Source organism: Mauremys mutica, chromosome 7 (assembly GCF_020497125.1).
Source record: "Mauremys mutica isolate MM-2020 ecotype Southern chromosome 7, ASM2049712v1, whole genome shotgun sequence".
Taxonomy (NCBI): Eukaryota; Metazoa; Chordata; order Testudines; family Geoemydidae; genus Mauremys; species Mauremys mutica.
In genome coordinates this window covers 31848594-31875604 of record NC_059078.1, presented here as the reverse complement: position 1 = coordinate 31875604, position 27011 = coordinate 31848594, and the positions used below count along the sequence as shown (strand labels likewise).

Below are 27011 nucleotides of genomic sequence, written 5' to 3'. Positions count from 1 at the left end.
GCTTCGAAAACACAGAAGCTGCACTGGAGAAGACTCTCACACCACAAGGCTACAGCGACGGACAAGGAGGGCTGGGAAGTCACCCACCTCCTGCATCCAGCCACATGGAGCATCCTCCCCACCCTGCGCCGTCACCTCTTAAGTGGGGTGTTCTCTCCTGGGATTTCCATTGCAGTTACCAGGCCTGCCCCCACCCCGCCCTTTCTGGCTGGGCTGAGCCTCACCAGCTTCCCGTCGGCGTTCCCCTTCCATGTGGTGATGACCAGCTCGAGCAGATCCACGTCCAGGACGCACACGTAATCTGAGGCCAAGGGAGAGCAGAGATTCAGCCTGACTGGATCCCTAGGTCTATCCTGGGCTCTGGGAAGGGAGCGGGGCCTGATGGGTTGGAGCAGCGGGGGCTGGGAGTCAGGACTCCTGGGTTCTGTTCCACGTTCTCTCTCTAATTTGGGCATGTCCTCCCCCGCACTTCTTTGTGCATTAGTTTCCCTGCAGCAATTAACACACCCAGGACGGGGGATGGTTAAATCCATTCAAACATTTGGGAAGCCCCTTGAAATCCACAGATGGAAAATTGTTAAGCAATACGGGGTGTCTTCTACAGAGCCACCTGCCAGCATGCTGGGCTATGAGCGACAGCTCCCCCATCCAAATACTGACCAGGCGCAAGCTTGCTTAGCTTGCAAGACCTGCCGAGAGCCCAGCCTGAGGGGCTATGGGGACATGATGCTTGAGGGATACTTGCTGCTCCCCAGCAGCCTTTCAAATAGCTGCTGTTTTCAGTGCCCAGAGCACAGCAGAAGGACGGACATGGGGCCCGTCCAGCTCTTACCCTTCCGCAGATCGACCATCTCCACATCGCATTTGTCAGACAGGTAGATGGCAGAGTCATCCAGAATAAACCTGGGGGAAGGGGCGAGCGACTTAAACCCTGCCGCCCCTCCAGTAGGCACATGCCAGCCGGATCGGGTACAATCAAGATCTTGTCCATCACTATACAGTAACCATGAACCCAAGGGCCCCACACAGTGCAATAGGTATCAGGTTGCACTTCTGGCCCTGTGACACAGACCCTGACTCCCACCCTGGGCCAAGGGAGTAAGCGCTGGGGAGTGGTGGCTCAAGGAATAGGACATGGGTCCTTTCCCCTCTATAGGGCATTGGTGCCAATCCAGCCCCGGGGTGGGAAGACAGGGAATGGCACACGGGCCTTTCCCCTCTAGGGGCGCTGGCTCTAATCTGGCCCCAGAACAGTGGGACTGGCTGGCTCGAGAGGATGGAGAACTGGATATAGAGCCTTCTAGGGGTGTCGGCTCTGTCCTGGCCCCAGCGTGGGGAGACTGGCTGACTCGGGGACAGCGTGCCAGCTGGTATGAAGAGACTGTGCGTGGGGGTGAGACTCCTGCAATAAGCATGCCCGGCACAGCAGTTCATGGCTACACACCCCAGGTAACTGGAGTAGACACAGGTAGAGAAATCACTCAGGATTCCATCGTACTGGGCTCCTTCTACCACGCCCACCACCACGGCATCCAGGCACCCGCACGATGGCAGTTCCAGAGCTACTGACCCCAACTTCTTCCACACAAGCCACCACTTGGTTATTGTGCGCAGCTCAGGCTTGACCCAGAGGGAACGGGTCTCAAGCTCCCTGGTCTCACCAGCCCGGGGAGAGACAGGCCCTCCCTAGAGAGGGCAGCTCCCTTGGGTTGTCCCCAGCTGGAGGACGCCTACCTGAGCAGGAAGATCGAAGTGTCCACAATTATGTTGCTGGACAAGGTGAAGGTCTCGGCCGTGATGAGCACGCGGACGGGGAGGTACAGAGGCCTGAGGGGCGAGATGGTAGTGACAGAACCAGCGTGAGGGTGGGGTGTGATGGGAGGGCTAAAGGAGCCAGGGAGAGTCCCCGCATGGCAGGGTTATCCCACCTGCCCCCCCCCCCGCCAAGATGGATCTCAGCCTTCACAGGGGACAGATGAACCACGGCTGCCCTCTGCTGGGTCCTTACTCCTTGCTCTGAAGCATGCGGTACTGGCCACAGCCAGAGACAGGACACTGAACCAGATGGACCTCAGTTCTGATCGTGTCTGGCCGGGCCAGCGTTCCTGTCCCTGCTGAGACTATCTCAAGGTGACAGAGGCTCCCACCATCGCATCCAGGATGCCAAGATAAGAAGGAGAGCCTACAGCAGAGATCAGGCCAGGTTTTGCTTTAACAAAGACCCCACTCCCCTCCCAAAACTGGGGAGAGAACCCAGAGTCCTGGCTCCCAGACCCCCCTGCTCTAACACACTAGACTCCACTTGCCTCTCCGAGCTGGGACAGAACCCAGGACCAGATCTACCAATCTAACTTCTCTGTCTCACCTCTGTTCTTCCCGTACAAACAGCCAAGGGCCTCTCCTATTTTACAGCCACCCTTTTCCCCGTGCGGCCCACTCGCCTCTGCTCCCCTCAATACCTGTAGTCAACTGCACAGCAGAAGAGGTGGGTGTGCAGCACCGTAATGACCGTTGGGGGGACAAAGCCCAGAATCGGATCGTCCAGTACATCCAGGAAGTCAATCAGCTGAAAGAAAGAGTGAAACAGCAGGTCTTCATGGGGGCAGAAAGGCCAGAGCCAATCCCCCGAGCTGGAGGACACCCCCCAGCCCCCCAATCCCTGCATCTAGCCCGTCCCCTGTGGTTGAACTAGGAGGATTCTCTTTAGACCAGGGGTGTCGGACATACAGATCCAGCCTGGCCAATGCATTTGTGTTGGCCGGAATCTCAGATTTCATGAAAAAAGGAGTCAGTTTTTAGGCCTCACAGCCTCCTCCATGTGCCTAGAGTATAACCAATTTCATAGCAACTGTCTGAGTCTGCCAAGTGCCCGAGCCAATGGCTGAGAGATGCGGGAGCTGCACTGAGTGAAAGTGACACAGCGAGCTGCTAGTCTCAGAGCTGATCTTTCCACTTGACACTCTCTCATCTGGCCCCAATCTGTACCAGATTTATCCTCACAAACACCTCTTGGAGGCAGGGCAGGGTTCTTATCCCCACTGCAGATTGGGAAACTGAGGCACAGAGGGGCAAAATGACTTGCCCACGGTCACAGCAGGCCAGTGGCAGAGCTGGAAATAGAATCCACGTCTCCTGAGTTCCAGTGCAGTGCTCTAGCCATTCGGACACCCAGCCTCACTCCAGCACCACTTTATAAGTAGGGAAAAAGAGGCCCAAAGACTTGCCCAAGGTCACACAGGGAGCCTATGGCACAGCCAGGAATTGAGCCCAGGTCTCAAGTCCCTGACGAACACCCTAACCACTGGGCAATGTCCCCAACGCCTGCAAGGGGCAAGAACTGCCACAATTAAACAAAGATTCAGGCCCTGCCCAGTGAATGAGTTTGACTCCCCTTAGCTGGACACCAGGGCACGAGTCCAAGCCATGTAGGATCCAACCTGTCCCCTGGGAAAGCGCCACACCTTATAGCCAGGCTGGTGTTGGCCCAGCTTCCACTCCTGGCCCCAAGTCTCCCTCAGCCCCATGGCTGCTACACTGCAGAGCTCCCTCTGCTATTCACTCCAGGACGGGTGCCTCCGGCCCAGGACCTACCTGTGTGTACCAGCTCTGATTGGTCAGCGCCATGTGATGTCGCATGGTGGCCCCTTCGAGCCGCAAGGTGACCAGGAACTCCTGGATTCGGGATGCAAAAGGGGAGATTGGGGAAGCAAAGTTAAAAAGAAGGGAGACCCACCCCAGATGGGGAAAGGCTCTGCAAGGGGTGGGATGGGGGGAATCCATTTATGAACCCCCTTAGGATATCTCCCCCCAAACCGACCAGGCCAGCGGGCTTCTAGCACCCCCAAATGCCAGTCCACCCCAGCTGGGCCCCATCCAGACCCATGGCCGTTCATGCCAAGTCACCCCAACAGGGGGCAGAGCACAGGGAGACAGGACTGTCCCAGTGGCTCCCTGAGGTGGGGAAGGAACAGAGGAGATCCTACAATAGCCTCTAGGAACAGACAAGTCAGATGAAAGCCGGCGCTGAGATGTTTTAAGTTAAAACAATAAATGCTGCATCCCAGGGAGGAGTTGCTTTGGCTCTTAGCCTGTTTGGAGAAGGGGGAGCAGAGGGAGCCCGTCCAGCTGATTACCCTCCTCCACAACCCCGAGAGTGGAGACAAGATACCTTGATGTTCTTCTTCAAGTCCAGGTTGATGCGGATGGCAGCCGAGAGCATCTTGAGGGGCCTGTCCTTCCTGCTGCCCGCCAGCCCGCTCAGCACCCCCTCCTCCGAGGAGTAGATCGTGGGGTGCAGCCTGTCAGGGGGGGTGAAGCTGGGGATTTCCAAACGACTGGCCAGGAAGTAGTCCTCTACCACAGCTGAGGGGACACACAGAGTTTGGCTGGCTGCCCGGTCATCCTTCCCACCAACCCCCTCCCAGTGCCCTGTGGGACACAGCACTAGCCTGGGACTCAGCTCTGCCACTGGCCTGCTGGGTGATGCCAGGTAGAGAGTCACTGCCCCTCTCTCCCTTAGTAAAATGGGGTAATGATCCTGACCTCCTTCGTAACCCACTCCAACAGCTACTGATATAACCTTGGTGTTAACTCTTGCAGCTGCATCCCCACCCTCTCCAGCATTGCTCTGTCTCTTTAAGAGCCACTTCCCCCCTAGATGTCCCCCCTCCCCACTCTGAGCTGCTGCTGGATGCAAGAGCCTCCTCCTTTGCAATCCCCACTGCAGGGAACTGCCTCCTGGCAGGCCTTAGCCCAGCTGCCTCTTTGGCCCATTGGCTGCTCCCACCGGAGGTCACCATGAGGTTGGGCACAGAGGGCAGCGCAGGCCTGACCTGCTGCCCTTTGGACTGGATGGGCCAAGTGAAACCCCAGCTCCACCGCACTTCATGAGATCCCTACAGCGCCCCCGGAAGCTCTGAAGAAGGCAGATGGGTCCAGTGTGCCAGGGAGCAGGGCTGCGACACGGCAGCCCTGGGATCTATTCTGTAACCCTGGGCCCCTGCCAGTTGCCCCAGCCACTACATGGGGATAGGTATGAATCTATGGCTCAGTGGGAGAGTCCTAGCTCCCAGCCCCCAATGCATCAGCCCATCTGACACAGGACCAGAGCCCCCACTCTAAAAGATGAGATCCCCCTCAGGACAGAACCCAGGAGTCCTGACTCCCAGCCTCCCCCGCAGTTTGAACCATACCTTTATGATAAAGGGTGACTCTCTCTGACTCTATACAGAGGTAGCCAAGCTCCTTCTGGCCCTTGTACTGGGACACGCTGAAGATGGTGCAGTTGTCCACATCCAGCACGATCTCTCCATGGGAGTCATCCAGCTTCTTCCCCGCCTCACCCTGGGGGCAGAGGGGAAGGATGATGAGGGTCAGATGCCCCAGTGCAGACCATTGTCCTTCCATCCCAAAGGGTCAGATGGCAACAGTGACCCAGCACTGAGGAGCAGAAGCCTCTGGGGTTGGATGTGAGGCTATTTATATAGGGATCCCTAACCTGGGGCTCAGATGCAGCCACCTCTGAGGAAGGGTGCAAGGCTTATTTAAACAGCAAACAGCAACAGCACGCAGCAGCATGGTAGAGTAGGGAAGGATCCAGTACCTAACTGGAATTGCAGAGGGAGTTGAAGGGTGGCGGGTGGGCATTTGGAGAGGCAGAGGAGAATGACCAGGTTTGAATTTGTCCTGGACACTAGAAGGAGTAGCTCAGTTCTAGGGAAAAGCAGCAGCCCCCATCCTGGTCCCTGCAGCACAGCGCCACCCAGTGCCACACTGGGATCCCCACTGGCTCAGAGGGAAGGGCTCCGCTCCCTTGCTCCCTGCAGCACCCAGAGATCTCCCATCCAAGCAGTGCCCAGGCCAGGCCCTGTCTAGCTGGAGCTCAGAGGAGATGGCCGGGCAGCGGGTCCCTGGGGGTTGCCCTCACCTTGGCCTCGCACAGAGCCGTCACCCTGCCCTTCAGGATAGAGACCACGGCTGAGAAACGGCTCTGCTGGCGTTGGCTCAGCTGCTCCCCCTTCCTCCGCTGAGCCACCGCCTCGTCCACTGAATAGAAGTGAGAGTCCTCATCCTCGGAGTCTGAGTCTGACGGGGACAGGGAAGAGGAGGGTTAATGGCAGCTCTTGCTGCATGGGGAAACTGAGGCACAGAGGGGCAGGTCTTGCTAAAGGTCATGTCAGGGCTGGGTATAGAACCCAGGAGTCCTGACTCCCAGCCCCCCTGCTCTAACCACTAGACCTTTGCTACCTTCACAGAGCCGGACACTGGACCCACAAGCCCCTTTCCTTATCCTGTATCCATCACAAAGCAAGCAACCGTGATGCTATTCCCCACCTAGAATCCTTCACTCCCCATTTCCATTAAGGCATCACAGGTCAGTGCAGGTGATAGGAACCTTTCGCTGGGTTTGGGGGAGGGGCGTGGCTCCTTACCCAGTTTAAAGGCAGACTTGCACATCTTGAAGTTGTCCTGCCAATACTTGGGAGGGGGCGGATGGCTGGGGAAGAAGGCCCCAGGTGCAGCGCCTCCCGCAGGCCCAGAGGAGCAAAGGAATGGGCTGACTGGCTCCCACATCAGCAAGTCATTATTTATCCTGGGGAAGTAAAGGAAAGATGCTTCACGCCCACAACTGCCCTGGCCTCCCCAGCCCACAAGCCCCTCAAAGCACCCCCAATCCTTCCCCAGCCCCAGTGGAGTTTGTTATAGACCTGGCGTGCCTGGTTCTGAGCGTGGCACTGACACAGAAGGAGACAGCCCCTGCTTTAGAGAGCTTACCACCGAGTACTCTCACAGGCTGCCTCTAGGGTGCTGCAGGGAACAAGATGGGCCACTCAATAGGTGCCACCTCCCATTTTGCAGGTGGAAGCAATTTGCTCAAGATCACCCGGCAAGTTGGCAGCAGAGGTGGGGATGGAATCCAAGAGCCCTGACTGCCAGCCCTACCCTGCTCCAACCACTAGAAGCCACGCCCCTTGCAAAGCTGGGACCAGAACCCAGGAGTCTTGGGCCACCTGGGATCCATCTGCTCAGGCCTGGCCTGCCCCAGCCAACAGCTCTCCAACCCCAAGCACAGGCAGGGCTGGGTCCACGTGAGTTGGGCACTGCTGGTGCCCCGTTCTGCAGATGGAAGGTCAAGAGTCCAGAGGGCAGGCAGGGAGGATTCAGGGTCTGACCCCTAGAGGCTGCCTGGCCCTGTGGCTGCTCCTTGCCAGCCAGGATACACAGCTAGATGTCCCCACCCCTCCCATCCCTCCCCCGATACCTGTTATAGATGCTCTCGTAGAATTCCTTGCTGGGCAGGAAGATGTGGACACTAGGCAGGGTCACTTCTAGGGCATATTGCGAGGCAGCCACTGTCTTGGCCTGGAAATCCGCCATCTCCTCAGGGTCTCCAGGGATCACCATCTTGGGGGGAGGCCAGCACAGGAGGGGTTAAAGACTTAAAGGGACAGGCACCCGCTTTGGCCAACCAACTACTAAACCGGAGGGTTCTCAGCATGGAGGCGGTGACCCCCATGTAAGAGGTCATGACCTCCCTCTGTCCTTTCCTTACTGGTTAATGGGAGGGGAGAGCCCAAGCTAGATGGAAAGGGGACCTGATATGGAAGGGGGTTGAGAACCCCAAAAACTGGGCTGTTCTCACATCTCCGAGGCTCCTCCCTCAGGATCATTGAGCCCATACCCTAGCTCCTCCCTGCTGCATCCCTTGTATCCTGGTGGGCTAACCAAACCACCTGCCCCAAAGAGACCACTCACGCCTTTCCTGGCGGGATCAGACCCCCTGGCAGGCAGGGCGGCATTCCATGCTCCCACCCTCAGCACTATCGCCTCCTCACTGAGCGCCTGGGAGGGCTGCCCCCCTTACCTCCTCAGTTTCATACATGGTCCTTTTGGAAGAGAAGGGGGAGGGCTCGGGCCGCCGCAATTCACAGGGACTCTCCACCATTGACAGATCCATCTCCTCCTTGTCCATCGCCAAGTCCCACTGGGACAGGCTGTGCTGGGGGGTCAGGGTCACCATGATCCTGTGCAGGGCCGGGGGGAGGGAAAGTCAGAGGGCACAGGGTGAGCCATGTAGACCCCCACCCCATACGGGGCTACCTGCCCCCTTCTCAGATGCTGCAGTGAAATTTTGCCCCAGCACGTCTGAGCTCCCCACCCCCCACCAACCCTGTGCACCGCTGCAGGGGGCGCTCCATGCAACCAGAGGATGTATGATTGGATGACAATCAGCTGAGATGTAGATGAGGGAGGGAGCTGGTGGGATGGGAGGGGCTCTGATGGAGGGAGCTGCTCCTACGAGGGTGCACATGGGGCGGGGAGATCAGCCCCCCAAAGCAGACTCACTTTGGGAAGAGGTATTTCTTGCCCGGTCCTTTGGCTGCAGGGTCAAGGGCTTTGCTCACCCGGATGCAGGGTACAGAGAGCCTCTCACCGTCTTCGTACAGACCTGCAAGCAGAGTGGCTGGACTCAGTGCCCTGTCACACCTCCACCCCCTCCCAAACACTGCCCTTCTACCCTATACCCAGGAGGGCTTTGTAAAGAGGCTGGGGGAGAAGTGAAGATGCAGGACTCCTGGCTATCCCATCCCCAGCTCTGGGAGCAGAGCGGGGAGGGGCACAGGCATCAGGATTCCTGGGTTCTGTTCTGGGGTCTAATGGTTAAAGCAGATGGAGGTGGGAGTGGAAACCAGGACTCCTGGGTTCTATTCCTGGATCTGGAAGACTGGGAGGGCAGCCTACTGGTTAGAATAAAGAACTGTGTCAGGATGGCTCTGGTAAGAGCATTCAAGTTTTTCCAGGGTCTACAAAACCAAGAGGGATCCATTTAGAAACATCCCCTTCCTATTTTACAGCAAAAGACATGGGGCCCCATGTTCCCCACAACTCAACCTGAACAGAGGGGGTCCCTGTGGGCCTCATGCCTTGTCCCTGCAGCCTGGGTCTGCCTTCCAGCCCCTCAGGGGAACAAGACACCCCCGGGAGGGTCGCTGGCAGCAGGGACCCAACCCCGGACCTATGGATTCTAGAGCCAGAGCAGCCACTGTCCAAGTCCACTAGCCCAGAGGCTACAGCAGCCTCCTAACCTCCATAGGGAACAGTGAGCCCCACTCAGGGCAGCGACAGATTTCCCAGGAGGCCTTGCAGCTCAGCCCTTCCCATGCTCACCATGTAGGTCACTTAAGGTCACCTCCAGCCGGGTGGGCTCCGCGTGACCCCCCGGCCCTGCCCGCAGCTCCGTCTGGAACACCACATCAGTCAGCTCCAGTCGCAGGCTCTCTTTGCGCACGGCTTTCTCCATCCAGGGCTGCCGCTCCGGCTCGGGCCGCAGGTCCGGCACTGGGAACTGCAAGCGCAGGGTGGCCTTGGGTGCCGCCAGCCGCACGGTTGTGTGCCTCTCGGGGGCATGGAGAGACTCTGCCTGGCGCCCAGCCACAAGAGGGGGAGAGAGGAAAGGATTAACAGGGGCCTGGTCTCCCTCCGGGTCCCCCACCCATTGCAGGCGCAAGCACCTCCCCCTCTGCAGCCATCTGGGAACAATGCCCCCTCCTGGCAGATGTTCCATCCCCCACACTCACCACATGCATGTCCGCATGGAGGCCGGGGGCTTGATCGTGCATGGACGCCGATGCTGCCAGATGGAGGAGGGACCCAAGCCGGTCTAGGGCACCCAGGTCCACATCAGAGTGGAACTCTGCCAGCTCCGCCAACAGCTCCGAGCTTCGCTTAGCCCCAGTCTTCTTGAGATTGCTCTGCAGGGAGAGGTAGAGCCATCAGAGCCCTGGGAACGCCTCCCCAGCCAGGGGAGATGCTGCTCTATGTGGGGGTGGGGGTTCGTTCTACAGAGCACCGGAGTGAGGGGGAAGCTCAGGTGCTGGGCCCGGTCGTCTGGGACTATACAGACTGTTGTATTATTGTAGGGTCTCTTGTGATTGCCAGTGTGTTATTCTAGAGTCACCCAGGGAAGCTGGGGCTTCCTTCTGTCTCCACCTGCTTGGCTTCCTCTGCTGCTGATGCAGCCCCACCCAATCTGGCTGTGTAAGATTACCTGTCCCTGCAGGTCCCAATGCGTGGAACTGAGATCTACTGGCACTTAGCCACATGTCCAGTCAAGCCAACTGACCACAGGACAGCTCCTGCCACTGTCAGGCCAGGCAAATGGTGTACCAACTTCAAGAGAGCTCTTCCCACCCACAGGCCAAGCCAACAGAGCACCAACCACAAGAGACCTCCTCTCCCCCAACCCGTTCAGGCACACTGTTGAAGGGGGGGCATGTGGTTTAAGGGACTGGATTGGACTCTGGACACTTTGGTACTATTCCATTGTGTGACCCTTGGACCAGTCACTTCTCCGCTTGCTGCCTCAGTTTCCCCATCTGTAAAATGAGAATAACCCTTCCTTTGTCTAAACAGACTGAGCTCTTTGGGCAGGGACCATCTCACTGTGACTGTGCAGTGCCCGGCACAATCGGGCTTTCCCTCCTCTTCCACATCTCAGCTGGGGACTCCCAGTGCTACTGGAATACAATTTAATAGTAGCCAGGCAGAACCAACAAAGCCCTGACCTCATGAGCACTTCTACTCCCTGGAAGAGGGGCAGGACCAATGCTCCCAGGAGTGCTCCCATCACAGCAAAACCGATAACCCAGGGCAGCCAGCATCCCCCACCTCCCTGCTGCGAGGACCCAGTGCAATGCCATCAAGCGGCAGCCTGCGATGGCTCTGCTCCCTGTGAGTGGGGCGGAAAGGGAGAAAAAACACGTCAATTTCGCTGAATCTCAGACACCCTCCAGCCTTAGGCTGCTGCTCACCTTGGATGGCAGCTTCTCAGAGTGCTTGTAGTGGATCTGGGCACAGGGCCGGGCCGAGGAGTTATAGGTGAAGGCACTGGGGTTCTTGAAGGTCATTAGCTGTAGAGAGAAGGGGTGGGGTGAAGGCTTGTGCAGCAGGTCCAAACATGAGAGGCTTGGTCAGTTTCCCCAAGAACAGATTCAAGCTGCCCCACACCCACCCACCCTTCTCTGGTGTTTCATCCCATTGGCTGCTGGCACAGTAGCTGTCAGGGACAGAAGGCTCAGGTGGCCTGGTCCCCTCCTAGCAATGGACAGAGTCATCAGGTCTCGTCTCCTTTAGCCCACACAGTCTGTTCTCCAAGCCAGTCCAGCCTACCATGCAACAGGGATCCTGCTGGAACACCTTAGGGAATAAGTCTATGTAGACTGACGAATTCCATTCGCTGTTTGTGACTGGAACAGTCTGTGTGGATTAGACCTTCTGGTCTGTGACAGAAAACAGACCATGTCTGAGAAGCTGAAACAGGACCATCAACTTTCAAATAGACCATTTCTGGTGAGGCCGTGCGCCCCCTGCTGGACACACCAGGCTACTGTGTTTGGACCCGTGGGCTTTAAGCTCCCCTTTGCCTGCGCAGGCTTCAGTTACCATCCCTGTCCTTGGCTTCTCTGGCGCACTTCCTGGGCACAGACTGTCAGATACCCCTCCCCGGAAGTGGGACCTTGCAGCCCAGCTGCCCTAGGCCCACAGTCTCCTCGTCCCCCCTCCCGTCCCTTCCCCGCCTCCCCAAAGACACCCCAACAGCTTACACCAGCCCTTTCCCAGAACTCCACCTGTGGGCAGGGCACTCTGGTTTATAGTTTAAGCCTTTGGGACACATGACAGTGGAAGGCAGCAGACACAGACTTGCAGAAGGATTTTTGCAACCATCACTGTTCAGACAGCACAAGAGATCTACGGATCCAGGTAGACCCAACGCCTACACGTCATTCCCTGCCTCCGTTTCCTCACCACTGGGGCATTCTTTGTCATGGATGTTTAACAACCCCTGTGCCCAGCAGCGCCAGAGCATGGAAAAGCCCAGCATAAGAAGAGAGGCAGGAAGAGGTGTCAGAAGTGGTTTTCCAAAGAGAAATGCTCTAGCCAAGGGGCCAGGCCGTTGCAGAACCAGGAGGCTGAGCAGAAGGGCCCTGGCTTCCCTGAATGACACTGACCAGAACCCAAAAGACTCTCAGGAGTGGGCAGGGCTCGGAGGGAAGGACTGCATTCAGGTGCTGTGTGTTCGTCCACAGATCCGAACTCTCGTGTGCTTTCCAAGAGCAGAGTATGCATTGCGGGTGGAGAGGGGGGTTTAAGGAGTCCCTTTGCGAAGTCTGGGTCCCTTGCTTTAACTGCAACATGGTCCCAAAGGGTTGAACTATCTATAAGCTGGAGAGCTCATGAAGGCAGAGCTCTGGGAGCAGCATGCATAAGCTACTGGGGAGATGTGGGACAAGTGTCAGCACTGGTTTGGGGGCCCACGGCAGCTGGGCTGCAGCACCCCACCTCTCGAGGAGGGCCAGAAAGGGAGTCTGCACCTCCGGAACGTGTCAGCAAGGCCAGGACCGAGGCAGCAAGTGGACGCTGCTCAGGCCCAGTGAGCTTGAAAACATGTGGGATCCAAAGATTGGATCCATGCACCAGCCTGGTGATTGGGTGTTCACTGGGGGGGGACTCTGCCAGGGCTCTAACACCCCACCCCTGCCCTTTACCCTCTGGATTAGGATACCACAGGCTTAGCCCTGCCTGGGCATCAGCTGGCCCAGCTTCCCCCTGCCCACAACAGTAATTTCCCTCCCTCCTTGGGGTTCACACCCTTCTGTTCCTTGCCTTGCATGTGCTCTTCTCCTCTCAGGCAGAGCCCATGGAGCACAGCTAGCAGGAGCACTCCTCCGCTCCCAGGCAAAACAGATCCTCCCCACCATAGCCAGCCCTGACCCTGGCGCTCAGCACACCATGACTGCAGGCTGAGGTCTCATCCCCCTAGACACCCCCAAGCAACAGCCACGGTCAGGTCGCCGGAGAGCCATGACCCCAGTGCCCAGCCCTGGGTGTGGCTCTGCCATCCGCTCACCACCCATTACCTCGGTGTACTCTGGCTTCTGCTGCCTGCGCTCTGGGCTGGCGCTGGCCCACAGGCACTCCAGGATCTCCAGCATGCCGAAGCTCACCTCCGAACTGAGCATGTGCAGGGAGCCAGCTGCTCTCTGTTGGCAAGTGACCTGTAGGGCTGCTCCAGTAAGCCTGGGAGCAGGAAGGCGGAGTCAGAGCCTGCAGGGGGGGGTTGACACCCCCAGTGCTGCACCCAGGCAGACCTCACAAGCTAAGCAGGCACAGGGACAGTCAGCACATGGATGGGAGACTTCAAGGAGTGAGGTGTGTGGGGGACGCTGTCCCCTCACAGTCGGTGCTTACCCCAGTGCTGCAGGAGTGATACTAGGGGGTACTGTGCTGCAAGGAGTGGAATAGGGGTGCTCTCCTTTTCCCCCAGCTCAGCACTAGAGGGCACTGTGCCACAAGGAGGGGTGCTCTCCTTTTTCAGTCAGTGCCAACCCCAGTGCGGTGCTAGGGGGCACTATGCTGCAGGAAGTGGGATGGAGGGGCGCCTTCCCCTCACAATCAGTGCTGGCCCCAATACCCCAGCATGGCACTAGGGATGCCATGCCCTCCCCTCACAATCTATGCTGGCCCTCCCTCCCAATGCCCCAGTCCCCTGGAGATCATACATCTAAAACATCCCCTGGTACCTGCTTCCACACCACTTCCCAGACTGGGGTAGGGAGTAGCCAAGGTGTATCATGTGTCCCCCATGAGGGGCAGGGAGCTGCACCCAGCCTACCTGAGGTTACTGCAAGGACAGGCCTTCTCAAAGCACTGGCGCAGATGCCCAAAGTCCCGCCCACCGAAGGCAGAGTCTTTGAAGAAGGCCAACTCGGCAAAGAAACGCTGGGCCAGCTGGGGAGGGGCAGGCGGGCCGGGGCACTGATGTGGGACCGTCAGAGTGAGGCCGCCCACCGTAACTCTGAGCAGCGTCTCTGGCCGCAGGGTCTCCAGGGAGGGCAGCTGGGGGGCCTTGCCTGCAACAGATCAGGTACCTCGGATCAGACAGTCCCGGCAGCGAGAGCTCCCCACCCCCTAGGCTAGTCCCAACACTCCTGGGCTAGCCTGACTAGCAAAGGGACTACAACTGGCTATTCTCCCCACTGCGGGGCTCGCATCAGGTCTCCCACACTAGGCAAAGCTGGTGCATTACAACCAACCCCCAGAGGATTCTGGGAAACCTGCTAGGGCACTCTTCCCTCCAAGCAGGGGATGCCCCACAGCAGAAGGGGCTGCAGGTTGGGATTACCAGGCAATGGCAGAGTTGTGGTGGGGGGCAGGGAGGGGCTGGCGGGAGCCCAGTGCTGGGAATAGAACTCAGGAGCCCTAGGCCCCACAACTTCGCAGGGAGAAAGAGGGGTTAGGCCAATGGAGGTGTGGCTTTCCAAAGGGGAAGGGTCAGGGTGGAGGGGGAAACTGAGGCCCTTCTTGCTTGTTGATCCCCTGCAGGGGTGAGGCACTAACCTAGCTGCCCCAGTCAAGTTCCAGTGGGGGGTTATTGCCTTCTACTTCTCTCAAACTCACCTGGATGTGGCAGCCCCCATGCCCCAACCCAGAGGCAGCTGCATCTCTGCGTCAGGTGAGGGATCCCTGTATAAACAGCGCCCACGCTCCACCCCAGAGGTGTGTACACTTACCCCTAGATGGCTGAGTCAGATTTCAGCCATGAGTGAAGGAAGACTTCTACAGTCAGTGAGCTTCAGGGATGGACTCTAAGCCTGCAGCCCCCCAAGCAGGGAATAGAACCCAGAAGCAGACACTCCCAGGCCTCCACCTGCTCTAACTCAATAGAGCCCTTTGCCATCCCAGACCTGGGATAGAACCCAGGAGTCCGGGCTGCTCTACCCCACCAAACCCCACTGCCTTCCCAGCACTGGGTGGAACCCCATGTTCCCCACTGAAGTGCAGCACGAACCCAGCAGGATGGGCCCCACTCACCTGGCAGTTTGCTCAAGCCCTGCAGGCCCGGGAGCGTAGCAGCAAAAGGGGAACGGCCGTAGCGCCTGGGGCTGCTCAGGATCAGCTGCAGAGAGAAGCGGAGGTTAGGGATGCGGAGCCAGACCAGGGTGGCACAGACGAGGTTTGGTGGCAGCAAGGTGCTCCCGGGACCACGTGGCTTTGGGAGCAGAGCAGGCACAGACAGCTCCAGAGGGCTCTGCCTGGTTCTAGACACGGGAAAGGGGGGGAGCTGAGGGGGAACAGTGCCAGATGCTGCCAGCTATGCCCTCCCACTCCGCCCCCCACCAGCAAGTTCTCACCCCCGGTGCGAAGGAAGGCGGCTGCAGGGGGCAGGTGCTGTAGTCGCTGTGCAGAGAGGAGTCGAGCTCGATGTCGGAGAGATCACTGACTGAGCGCACGGAGGTCACGCTGCTCGTCATGGCAGCCATGGAGAAGAACATCTCTGGAAGGCAAAGGGGGAGAAGCAGGGTCACGGGAGGGAGGCGGAGCCCCAGCAGAGGGACAGGCAGCCTGTTGTACTGGGAGACCATGCAGCATGGGGGCAGGCACACCAGAAAGTGCTGCCCTCATATAAGGTTTCACACAGTAAGGGGGCTGAGGGGCACCAGCAGAGCTGGGGCGAAAGGGGAGCAGGGCTGGGATAACACACAGGCAGTGGGTTGGGACTGAGGGACACCAGAAGAGCTCAGTGAGAGTCCCGGGCTGCACAACTCTATGCTCTGGCTTTGTAGTGCTCCAGTGTGTAATCTCCATCGCCCTACAGCGGCAGGGCCACACAAAGGATAAGAGACCTGCTGTTGCTGCCAGCTGAGGGAAATCCTCCCTGAGCTCAAGTGGGAGTGGCCTATGCTGCTTCTGGAGCCAATGGGCCAAGGCTCCTCATCCTGGTTCCCCAGGCAGGGTAGGGGTTTGTCTGCAGCACACAGGCTCCGATGTAGGGCAGAGTCTAGCACCGACACCCCCCCTCCCGCAGTGCACCTCGCCCAGACGTCACCTCTGTTCTCCAGGCCCACGAAGCTCTCCAACTCCTCCTCAAGCCGGCCCGGCCCCAAGCCCTGGCCCCCGTGCAGCTGTTGGCTCAGATCCTGTTCTATCAGCTTCAGGTCCTCAGAGTCCAGTGGGCGGCTCTTGCTTAGCTTCTCCTGTAGGCCATTGGCTTCTTGGGTTGGGGAGAGGAGGAGCCGTGGGGGTTAGGGAGGTGCAGAGAGGAGATAGCCCCTGGGGACCAGCTGGGGTACTGGTGGGGAAAGAGGGGCTTGGGCTGGATCCCACTGGCACGTGGGTTGCCAGGCAGAGACAGCTGAGCCCCACTAAGCGAGGATCTCCCCACCCCAAGGGAAGTACTGATCTCGGGAAGTTGGCACAAGTCAGTCCCCCAAGAGTCACGAGATGTTTGAAAAGATGACGGCTTTGGTCTGTCTCTGGACTTGCCCTGCCCATTCCATGCATGAGGGGGCGCGCTGCCCATGCCCCTTGACTAGGTAAGGTGATGTAGGGCAGGGGGGTGAGAGCTCCTGCAGCAGAGGCCGCTTCTGCTCCTCCCCTGCCCAGCACTTAATTCTGCCTCCCCAGTGTCCAAATCAAACCTGTTCCCCCAGGCCCACCTGCTGTGGCCTCACTTCAGCTCCTCCTGGGGTTCTCCCCCGACCCACTTTTCCCAAGCTAGGCATTGCAAGGAGGGAGCGGGCAGGAGAAGAGCTATCTTGAGGTGCTGGGCTGTCGCTGCTCCCTCCTCCCCTCAGCCCCTCTCATGGGGTGGGGAGGTGGGGGGACACACAGTGAACCCTCAGGACTGCTCTTCTCCCCTCCACCTCCCCTCCTGGGGGAATGGTTCAGGTTGCTGACCAAGGGAGAGGGAACTCTTCCTTCAGCAGCTCTGATTGGTTGCTCTGCCTCAGGAGGTGGGCAGACAGGGCTGCAGCCCAGCCAGCACCTGTCACTGGCAGAGCATCCAGAGAGCTGGCAAGGGGCATGTGGTGCCCAGACAGTCAGCCGAGCCCCGAAAGCAGGGGCACAGGGATACTAGGCATGGATAGCTGAGCCCAGATCACAGCAGCAGCTCCTCCGATATTCTCACAACTGAAGGAGCATCAAGCCAGCAAACCAGGTGGTGATCCCCCGATTCCTCTCCCCAGGCATCCTGACTCCCAGCCTCCTCCAGCTCTAACCCACTGGACCCCCTTCCCCTTCCAGAGCTGGGGACAAAACCCAGGAGCCTCTCTAGGTGTTACCAAGAGCTGTGTTTAGCCGGGGTGGAGGAAAGGGTGGAACGACCTCCCAGCGGTGGCTCACCTGAGACACTCAGTGCTGTCAGCAGGTCACGCAGGTAGAAAATCTGCTGGGGGGAGACCAAGAGGTGCAGGGATCCCAGCTTCCCATCCAGCTCCAGCTGGGGAGACGAGACAAGCAGAATTCACTAGGCAGGTTCCTCCTTCTTCCCCCCCACACCTCCACTGAACAGACCAATGGGCCCATGCAGCTCCTCCTCCCAGATCAGACCAATGGGCCCATCCAGTCTGGCTCCCCTCCCAGCCACAGGATGTTCTTGAGGCAGCGAGTTCCACAGGTGACTAACATTAGGTGGTGCACTGTGCCACATCTCCATGAGACCCCCTTTCAGCTGGGAAAAAGAGGGGTTGGGATCCCCCCACCCAATGTTTCTCACCTTGGGCCCGGGAAAGGCCTCGTTCTGCTTGAGTTTGATCCTCATCTCCATGTAGCCAGAACAGCTGCCAATTTGCAGGGGATGGTCAGGACACTCGGGCGCCTCTCCACTGGCTGAGGACAACGACTCGCTCATCTGGGGTTGGGGCTGGGAAGATGGAAAGGAGAAGAGTTTGTTTGCTACAAATGGATGAGGCTGGTTTGGGACCAGCAGCCCCTCCCACCCCAAAAGGATTCAGTGGGCTCTCCCTGCATGGTAGCCAGGGAATACCGAGCTGCCAACGCACACAGCTAGGGAGAGAACCCAGAAGCTCTCTCTTACAATCCCATGCCTTGTGTTCAGATCAGGATTCCTGGGTTCCTTCCCAAGCCCTGAAAAAGGAGTGGGGTCTAGTGGTTTGAGCAGGGGGCTGGGAACCACGACTCCTATACATTAGACCCACTCCCCCCCCCAAGCAGGCCCACCTCTCCCCTCCCACAGCTGTGCCTGGAGGTACCTGGGGGCCAGGCACAGGCGAGGCTGCGCTTTCGGGGAACTCCTCGTAGTACAGCTGCACGCCACTCAGCTGCAGGATCTTGTGCACGAAGGCTGGGGGTTGGTGGATGTCAACTGGGAGTACCTGGTTGGGGTCCTTCACTGCCTCGTCGCAGTAATCCAGCCTGGGGGAGCGAGTCACAGGGGACGGAGTTAGACACAGCCCCATGGGTACCAGAGCAGGGCCAAAGGTGGCCTCAGACAGCCGGGTACTTAGCACTTAGAGCAGTGAGGGGGCCGGGAGACAGGACTTCTAGTTTTATCCCCAATTCTTTGGGGAGAGTGGGGCCTGGTGGTTAGAGCAAGGGATGCTGAGAATCAGGAAAGCACTGAAAGGGGGAAGAGCACCCCTCACTGAAGCCCCCACATAGCTCCTGTCCCACCCCGTTCCTTCTGGGATGTCTCCCATCCAGGTACCATCCTGACTTGACCCAGCTTAGCTCAAATTCTGACAGGATCCCCAGGGGAACAGTCTCCTTCTCCACACTTCATCGGATACCCCCCTCCACACTCAGGATCCATCACCCCCCTCCACACTCAGGAGCAGAACCCCCATTACCTTTTAATATGCACCTCTAGGGCCACTCCAGTCTGAGAGCTGCTGGGTACATGCTCCAGCCGAACAATGGTGTCCAGGAACGTCACCTTGATCCTCCGCAGCACTGGGCAGGGGATGGCAGAGAGAACCAGAGACGTTAAGGGACCATCTTGCAGTAATTACCTCTGTTTCCATCTGTAGCTCTCAATGTGCTTTACAGAGGAGGGCAGTATTATTATCCCCATTTTATAGATGGGGAAATGGAGGCACAGATATTTGCTCAAGGTCACAGTGGTGGACCCGGGAATAAAATCCAGGTCTCCCAAATTCCTACTCCAGTGCCCTATTCACTAGGTCATACTATCTCCCACCCCAGGGATCTCTGCACTAAGCCTCTCTCCTCTGTCCCATATTGGTTCTTATGGAGGGCGGGTTATCTGGCTTTCAGCCACACAACTGACATCTGCCACAATCTCTCTCCAACCACTCCCCTTGGGGAGGTTGGGGGTGCAGTGGAGTGGTATGTTTTGGGAGCATTTTATCTATCTTCTACCCCAGTGGTCTCCAAACGTTTTTGAATGCGCACCCCTATCAGTAAAAATGTTTTGAGCATGCACCCCCTGCTGCGCCGGCTCTACCATTTTTGCAGAAGCCAAAAAAAAAAAAAAAAATGCTCCTCCTGCCGTGCACCCCTCACTTTGGAGACCACTGTGCTACCCTTCTGTACATGTTACCCTGAGTTTATACCAGACAAGAAAAGTTGCTTACCACTGAGAGTAGTGGTTAGACTGGGAGCCAGGACTCCTGGGTTCTATTCCCTGCTCTGGGACAGGAGTGGGGTCTGTGTGGGTTAGAGCCAGGGAGGCTTGGAAACAGAACCCAAGAGCCCAATCTCCAACTCTGGGACTGGATTTGGTTGTAACAGGTTAGAGCAGAGGTGGGACCACGAGTCAGGATTTCCGAGTTCCATTCCTGGGTCTCCACCTGCCCCTTGGTTCCCCATCTGCAATGAGATTCTCCTTGGCTCTTGCCCTACAAGACCCTGGGAGAGACTCACCCGTCTCGATGGTCTGGGCGAACATCTCGAGGCCCTCAAGAGGCTGGGGGGGCTCCTCAGCCTGGTCCTTCAGGCACTCCTGGGCCAGCTGCATGCTCGTGGTCATGCATGATGACCAGCTCTGAGACTCTGTTCCCGGGGTGGCTGCGGGAACGGAGGGACACTTCGTTACTGAGGGGCAGTGAACCCTGAAGGCACTGCCAGCCCCATCCACCAAAGGCAGTGCCCAGCAGGCACACACTCACCGTCCACCTCAGAGCGCAAAACAAAGGCACAGAACAGGAAAGGGACTCAGGCAGAAACAGGATCCAAGCCCCAGGCTACCCTAGCCACTAGGCCCTGGTTTCCACACCTAAAATTGGGGATAATTCTTCCTCTGTCTCGAGCAGGGACTGTCTCTCACTAGGTCTGTGCAGTACCCGGCCCCAGGGGGCCTGGTCTCAGGCCTGGAGGGGTCTGTGCAGCACCTGACAGTGATGGGGGTGGGGCTCATACTCTCACCCTGGGCAGGGGGAGGGGAGAGATGTCTGTAGGAGCAATTTTAAGAGCCCCTATTCTTTATTTCTGCTGGCATCCAAGCAGCCCCCCAGCTCTGAAAGGGCTAACGACCCTCCAGAAGCAGCCACCCGCTCCCAGAACCCCAGCTGGTGAGGTCAGTCCCCACCCTGGAGCCCTCACCTCAGGTGCAGCCCATCTCCATGCGGTGCGCTAGTAGAGACCCCAGTCGAGGCCTGGCTGGGACGGGGGCAGGATCCCCAAGAGGTTAGTTAAAACCACCTCTCCTGCAGGTAGCAAGGCAAAACTCACATTGGGGAGGGGACCCCACTTCACACAGTTGGCCAGCTGTGACCATCACCAGGGCTTATGGGAAATGCGAAGCAGGGCGAGAGATGCTGAGCACCTCTGCATTGCAGGGAGGAAGAACAGAAAATTAAGACACCAGTGCCAGCTACCGGCCTGCCCCTGGGACCACACACTCCGAGAGCTCAGGCCTCCGCAGCTGGAGCTAAAGGAGCAACACCCCTAATGGGCATGGGGAGCAGGCACTAGCCAGAGCTCAGGCTGCTGTGGCCATGTCCCTACACCAGGGGGAGGCCGGGAGCAGCCCCATCCCTCAGCCCCAGCTCTCACCACTGCGGTACTTGGGCCGGCACGTGATCTGCAGCCCTGTCACCTCCACAGTGCAGTTCTCCGTCACCAGCGCCGACCAGGGGATGGTGACCGCGATGCTGTTGATGAAGCCATCCACAATCTCCAGTGGGGCGCTCACTGACTCCAAGAGCTCGTTCACCGACTGCAGGGAGAACAGAAGAACATTAAGACAGAGATCACTCACTTGGGACAGAGATGCAGCCACCTCTGGGGTGGGGCAAGGGGGCTGTTTATACCAGGATCCCTTGCTCAGCGCTGATACAGCTACCTCTGGGGTGGGGTGTGGAAGCCAGCAGATAACCCTGAGCGACAGCAAAGGGAATATTTGACCAAAGACAGCAGAGAAAGTGGATGTCAGTTTTCAGAGCCATCCTCAGCAGAGAGCTTCATGGAGTTCAAATCTATTTAACCTCCAGGCCCCAAAGTGATTTTGTCAGGATTCAAACTGGCGGCATCTCTGAGCCAAGGGATTTCCAACTTGTTGCTAAAACCACTAAGCTCCTGCGCTCCCATGGGCTCCTACCCCTTCAAACCTTCCCCAATGAAGAACAGAGGGGTTAAGCATCACACCAAGTATTAAAGGTAACTTTACTACCTACCATTCTCTGAAGAGGTAAACTGAGGCAGGGAGTCTGGGGTCACACAGCAAGCCAGGGCAGAGCTAAGAATAAAATCCAGGAGTCCTGACTCCCAGCAGCCACCCCTGCTTGAGCCACTGCTTGGCTTGCAGTTTGCTACCTTTTTGGAAACAGGGAGCTGACTCAGCACTGCATTCCCTACTCCTCCAAGCACAGGCAGCTCACAGCTTCCCAGTGCCTGGAACAGCCAGATTCCACTTCAGGGCCCATCGTTAACTCAATGGTGAGTGGCGAAGTGTGTGAATCCAACTGACCTGTCCACATTCCAGCAGGGTACAAATACCCTGGGCACTTCAAGCTGCACTTCCTGTCCTAGGCTAACATGCCCTGTAGTGCCCCACTCCAGAACTGGCTGCATGTCACCAGCGGCCAGCTGATTCTTGCATGCTGCACTCTTATCTGGGAATCCTCCCTCTGATGCCAGATGACATAGATTGTTGTTCTAAAATCTACTCTGGTGACAAGGGCTGGGGAGGTCAGGTGACTTGGTTGCAAAACTATTTCAGCAGAGGAAGTAGCAGGCTGCCTGAACAAGGTTTCCAGCTAGTTAATTGTAGGCCTCATAGAAATGCTAAGTATTAAGGCTACTGGATTATTCTGACAATAACGCTTGGGATCCCGACTCAGATCGGAGACCCTCCTCATCAGGCCAGAAGTTGCACAGCCCTGCCTCGCCCTCTCCCAAGATCAAGGGCCCTATGGCGCCAAACATTGCACACAACAAGATCAGGGTCCCCCGTCATACCAGGCACCGCATAGACCAAGATCAGGGTCCCCCAGCACTGCACAGATCCCCCCCAACCCAAATCAGAGGCCCCCATTGGGCTGGGAGTCACACAGACCCCCCCCAGACCAAGATCAGGATCCCCCAAACGCATCAGCCCCCACACGGACAGTGCTGGCCAGTCCCTGACCTGATGAGCTTCTAATTGAAACAGACAAAGGATGGGAGTGGAAACTGAGGCACAGAGAGACAGTGGCAGAGCTGGGACTAGAACCCAAATGTCCTGCCTCCCAGCCCAGTGCCCTGGCCACTAGACCATACTGCCACCACGTGTCACACACAGCTCAACAGGAGCGGAAGGAGGCAGCCAGTCCAGAGGCAGCCAGCTGAGGCTGCATTGTGCCTCGCGGAACAGCTTCCTGGAAAGCCAAGAATAGGGAGGGTGATTGAGACATGGCAGGGAGGGGAGGGCAAGTAAGGAGGGACAGTGGGACATAGTAGTGGCGGTGGGGACACACAGAAGACCAGTCCCAACTTGCCTGGGGAACATCATTCTAACAGGTGTACAGTGACCGCAGCTGCTAATTATAACCCACTCATGAAGGGCAGCAGCCCCGTTCCCCAGCAGGTAGGACAACAGCCACCTCCGTGCAAGGGGTGGGACTCACTGGCACTAGGATTACAGGCTGGCTGGCCAGCCCAAAATGGCAACATCCCCCACCGCCACCCCCTGGCCTGGCAAGGAAACTAAGGCAGGGCTGGGCCAGTGCAGAGAACAAGAGGGAGCAGATTTCCTGAGGGGATCTATTGGGTTAGAGCAGGGGGGCTGGGAGTCAGGTCTAGCAGTTAGAGCAGGGGGCTGGGAGCCAGGACTCCTGAGTTCTATCCCAGCTCTCCTGTTAACTCACTGTGTGCCCTTAGGAGGTGCAGCCCCTGTGCCTCAGTTTCCCAATCAGAGACAATGCCTCCCCTCTCCCTCTCCCCACAGGAAAGCTCTGTGCTTGTTTTGAAGCCAGTCAGGAAACCCTGAGTCACAGAGCAGATTAATGAGCAGCTCCGGGGCTGGCATGGGCCCAGGGCATTCATCAGCCCTGGGGTCTGATCGCTCACCTACCCACACTCTCCCCTCCCTCCCTTGGCATTTTCTGTATCCATGGCACACCATCAATACATACATGCAGAGCAGCCTCACCCGCAGTGCCAGGCTAACCCCAGCAACCAGCGAGGCACAACCAAGAGCAACTGGTATTACCAAGCCACTCGCAATATAGCACCACCACCTGACGGCCTAGAGCTGGAGAGAACCCAGGAGTTCTGGCTCTTTGCCCCACTGTGACCCTCTTGACCCCACTTCCCCATTTTGATAATGACATCAGAAATATCTCCCCCTCAATTGCTACACACAGCAGTGGGGTTCAGTTTCTCACTCTGCCACAGAGCCCCCGCGCAAGCTTGGGTCAGTCGCTGCCATTGCTCTGTGCCTCAGTTTACCCAGGTGTAAAATGACCTTTCGGGGGGAGAGAAATGGAGAAATCTGTTATTAACGTTAGTGAGGCTTCCACAGAGGATGCCACAGGTGCAACTTAGTAGAGGCCAGGGGGTCCATTCCCAAAACAGGGAGCCAAAGAGACCCTGGCAAATTCCAGAGTGGCCAGGCAACTGTGGACAGAACAGGATTAAATGAGGCAGCAGCACCTCAGAAGAGAGATGCCATGAGGAGCGCATTCCCCCTTGGCTGTCAGGGCCTACCAGCCGGGGGAAGCAGTGCAGGCATTGGGGGCAGCATCAGGCAGGGATCTCTGGGCAAGAGACAGCCACAACCGATTAGCAGACTGTCCGCCAACAGCCTTGCTCCCCCCCATGGCACCTCGCTCCAATCAGACCCCATCCCCCTTTCCTTTGTCCCAGGGCCCAAATATCCACCAGCCATGAGATGTCAGGATCTGAGACGGTACAGGTGGCAGAAATTTATGGGGACTCTCCCCACACCCCCAGTCCTCCCAGCTGCCCCACCCCTAAGGTGGTTGCATTTCTGGGGCAGGGGAGTGGAGAACTGGGGCAGGAGATGGGAAGGTGGATGGCCACATGCATCGGCTCATGGCTTTACAGCGCCCAAACCTGGAGGCCAGCCAACTCACCCAGCTCCTGTGGTGACCACCCTCTGTGTGACCGTGACCCTGTCCCATCTCCATTAACAGCACGTGATGCAATAATGGGGGCTCGATGACCAATGACCCCACAGGCAGCAGCCATGAAAGCTTCTAGCAACCCTGGGAAGACGCAGAGGTACACACATACACTGCCCTGGGATCAGCTCCAGAGGAAACAGACACCCAAGAGCCATCTACTGCCAGAGTCCAATTCCCAAAGGTTGGATCAGAACCAGACCACAGCCACCAGGGACGTGTCACACAAAAGCACCACCCCACAGTGCCAGGGACACTTGCAGTGAGTGGGGGGCTCAGGAGGCAGCACTTTCCCCTCCCAGTCGGTGCTGAACCCAATGTCCCAGCCCCAGGGTGGTGCTGGGGGGGCTTGTGCTTCAGAAAGTGGGGTGGGGACTCAGCAGGGGGTGCTCTCCCCTCTGCAAGAGTTCAAAGGTGAGTCACAGCACATGCCTGCAAGCAGGGGTTCTCAGACTGGGGGTCGGGACCCCTCCGGGGGTCATGAGGTTATTACCTGAGGGGGTCAAGAGCTGTCAGCCTCCACCCCAAACCCCGCTTTGCCTCCAGCATTTACAATGGTGTTAAATATATTTTAAAAAAGTGTTTTTAATTTATTTGGGGGGGGTCACACTCAGAGGCTTGCTATGTGAAAGGGGTCACCAGGACAAAAGTTTGAGAACCACTGAGCGTAACCCATCCCTCAGCCCCCTAGGCTCTTCTCTCCCCTGCATTCTGTTGATGTCCCTCAATTCCAAGCCACAGCCGCACTGAGTGGCTCCACTCTGATTCTCCTTCCCAACTTCCCCCACCCCCCGAGCAACACACCCCAGGCCCCATGCAGCTTCCTTGTCCCCTCATTCCCTTCACAGTGGGGCACTGGAAACCGGGCCCTTACACTCACCACAACACAATGCTGGGCTATTATTTGGGACCTGGTGACATGATCCACGACTCAGGGACATACCCCACTTCCCTAAGACACTACACTGGGGTGACAGCAAGGTTATTAACCCAGCAGCTACACCAGCCCCTCCCCCAACCCAAGGTGGGCAGAAGACAAGGAACGGTGGCCTAGCTCCAAGGGAGGTGGAGAAACTGAGGCACAGCACTGCTGCTAATATAAACCAGGGGAAGAAATGTAAGGGAAGGCTAAGTGGGTGAATGGCTCAAATACAAACACACACCCCACATGGGGTAAGACTACAGAGTTGGGCTCCCCAGGAGTGGGGATGAAACTTCTAGCATTAGCTTCATACCAGCCTAGATAGGGGTAGGAGGCAGAGCACTGGACTAGGAGAGGGTGGGTGTCTGTCTGTCCAGCCCTTTTCTGGTTGTCTCATATTAGCCAGGAGACTGCCCAGACAGGCTCAACGGAACTTCATCTCCAGCAAATGAAATCCACAAGGAACAGGCCATGGAAATATATCAGCATCAACACCCCACTGACCATCCTAGCACACAGGATGGGAGTTGGATTAACCAACTCCTCCATGAGGCCACTTCCCAAGTGGTCCGTCCCCCCCTCGTCCCAAAAACACACAGTGCAGTTAGTGCTCTATAAGCTGGGTATTTCAGAGACAGGACCCTGAGCATGGAGGACTGCCTGGGCAGCTGGGAGGCAGTGAAACACACAAGGGGCGACAACCCATCCTGAAGCTAATTTCTTCTTGGTGGGATCAGTCACTGTCACTAATCACACGCACCCTCTCTTCCCAGTCGCCAGTCTGCTCTCTGGCCCTGCATACACCTAGTTCCTGCCCCATCCCCCTCTCACCCACAGAGTCACACTGCCCTGTGTCCCTCACCTACATATATAGGCAGAAGCCTCTCAAGGTCCTTGCTCCTCCTCCCTGAGCCCCATCCCAGGCCCTCAACCCTATGGATCAGGGAATATGACCCCCATCTGGGCTCCCCACATCACCTGGTTCTCCCCTCTTCCCCTTCTGCTCCCAGCTACAGATCTAGGCCCATGCCACCTCCAATGCCTCAGCACAGATTCCAGCCCCACCCCAACCAACCTTGCCCTCCACCTCAACATCCGGTTTCCCCTTTGGCTCACACTGTCCTTCTCCAAGGCCCTACAGTGTCCTGGACCCCAGATACGGACCTTGTCAGCAGTTCCCAGCCCCTCAGCCATATATTGAGGTCGATGTTCCCCAACCCCCGGTACCAATCCCAGCCACACCCATCCAACGCCCTGGCTTCCCCTAGTCCCAACCAGCCCCCTCACCCATGTCGAGGTGGAGGTCGTGCAGCACACAACCCCTCCCCTCCAGCTCCCCACCCCCCACGGCGAGGTGGATGTCCCGCAGCGCCCCCACCCCTGCTCCCTGCCCCCGGCCCCTCACCCAGATGTCGAGGTGAATGTCCCGCAGCGCCCCGGCGCCCTGGTACAGGTCCAGGCTGAGCTGCTCCAGGCTCAGCCGCTCCTCCAGGTAGTGGCCCAGGTAGTGCTGCAGCAGGTAGCGGCAGGCCCGCTTCTTGATGGAGCTGGACCAGGGGAAGAACCAGCGGGACATGGCTGGGTGAGGGACGGGGGCCTGGGGGCGGCTCTACCCGGCCCGGGGTGCGCCCTCCCCACCTCAACTTCGCTCTGCCCCCCCCCCCCCGGCTCCGCGGCCGGCTTGTTTTCCCCCTGCACTGGCC

The 27011-nt window shown here is 58.0% G+C and overlaps 1 protein-coding gene across 5 annotated transcripts in view; it reads right to left on the bottom strand.

Moving 5' to 3' along the window:
- The window catches only part of ATG2A (autophagy related 2A), a 37130-nt gene extending 10119 nt beyond the window's left edge, over positions 1-27011 (bottom strand). For 3 of the 5 annotated variants that reach the window (XM_045023943.1, XR_006581037.1, XR_006581038.1), the window contains exons 1-27: positions 26714-27011; positions 20818-20980; positions 19687-19830; positions 18651-18753; positions 18054-18216; positions 17558-17704; positions 17185-17281; positions 15887-16051; positions 15192-15334; positions 14872-14956; positions 13673-13910; positions 12918-13077; positions 10812-10910; positions 9579-9752; positions 9169-9421; positions 8347-8449; positions 7865-8024; positions 7262-7404; positions 6432-6592; positions 5927-6084; positions 5193-5343; positions 4169-4362; positions 3592-3672; positions 2460-2566; positions 1735-1827; positions 833-903; positions 225-301 (exon numbers count right to left, since the gene is read on the bottom strand). In XM_045023943.1, the coding sequence (XP_044879878.1) occupies positions 225-301; positions 833-903; positions 1735-1827; positions 2460-2566; positions 3592-3672; positions 4169-4362; positions 5193-5343; positions 5927-6084; positions 6432-6592; positions 7262-7404; positions 7865-8024; positions 8347-8449; positions 9169-9421; positions 9579-9752; positions 10812-10910; positions 12918-13077; positions 13673-13910; positions 14872-14956; positions 15192-15334; positions 15887-16051; positions 17185-17281; positions 17558-17704; positions 18054-18216; positions 18651-18753; positions 19687-19830; positions 20818-20980; positions 26714-26884 (3804 nt within the window). In that variant the 5' untranslated portion in view covers positions 26885-27011. Of the gene's footprint in view, positions 1-224; positions 302-832; positions 904-1734; positions 1828-2459; positions 2567-3591; positions 3673-4168; positions 4363-5192; positions 5344-5926; positions 6085-6431; positions 6593-7261; positions 7405-7864; positions 8025-8346; positions 8450-9168; positions 9422-9578; positions 9753-10811; positions 10911-12917; positions 13078-13672; positions 13911-14871; positions 14957-15191; positions 15335-15886; positions 16052-17184; positions 17282-17557; positions 17705-18053; positions 18217-18650; positions 18754-19686; positions 19831-20817; positions 20981-24338; positions 24415-26713 lie in introns of those variants that run through there. The other 2 variants (XM_045023941.1, XM_045023942.1) reach the window with 2 other exon arrangements.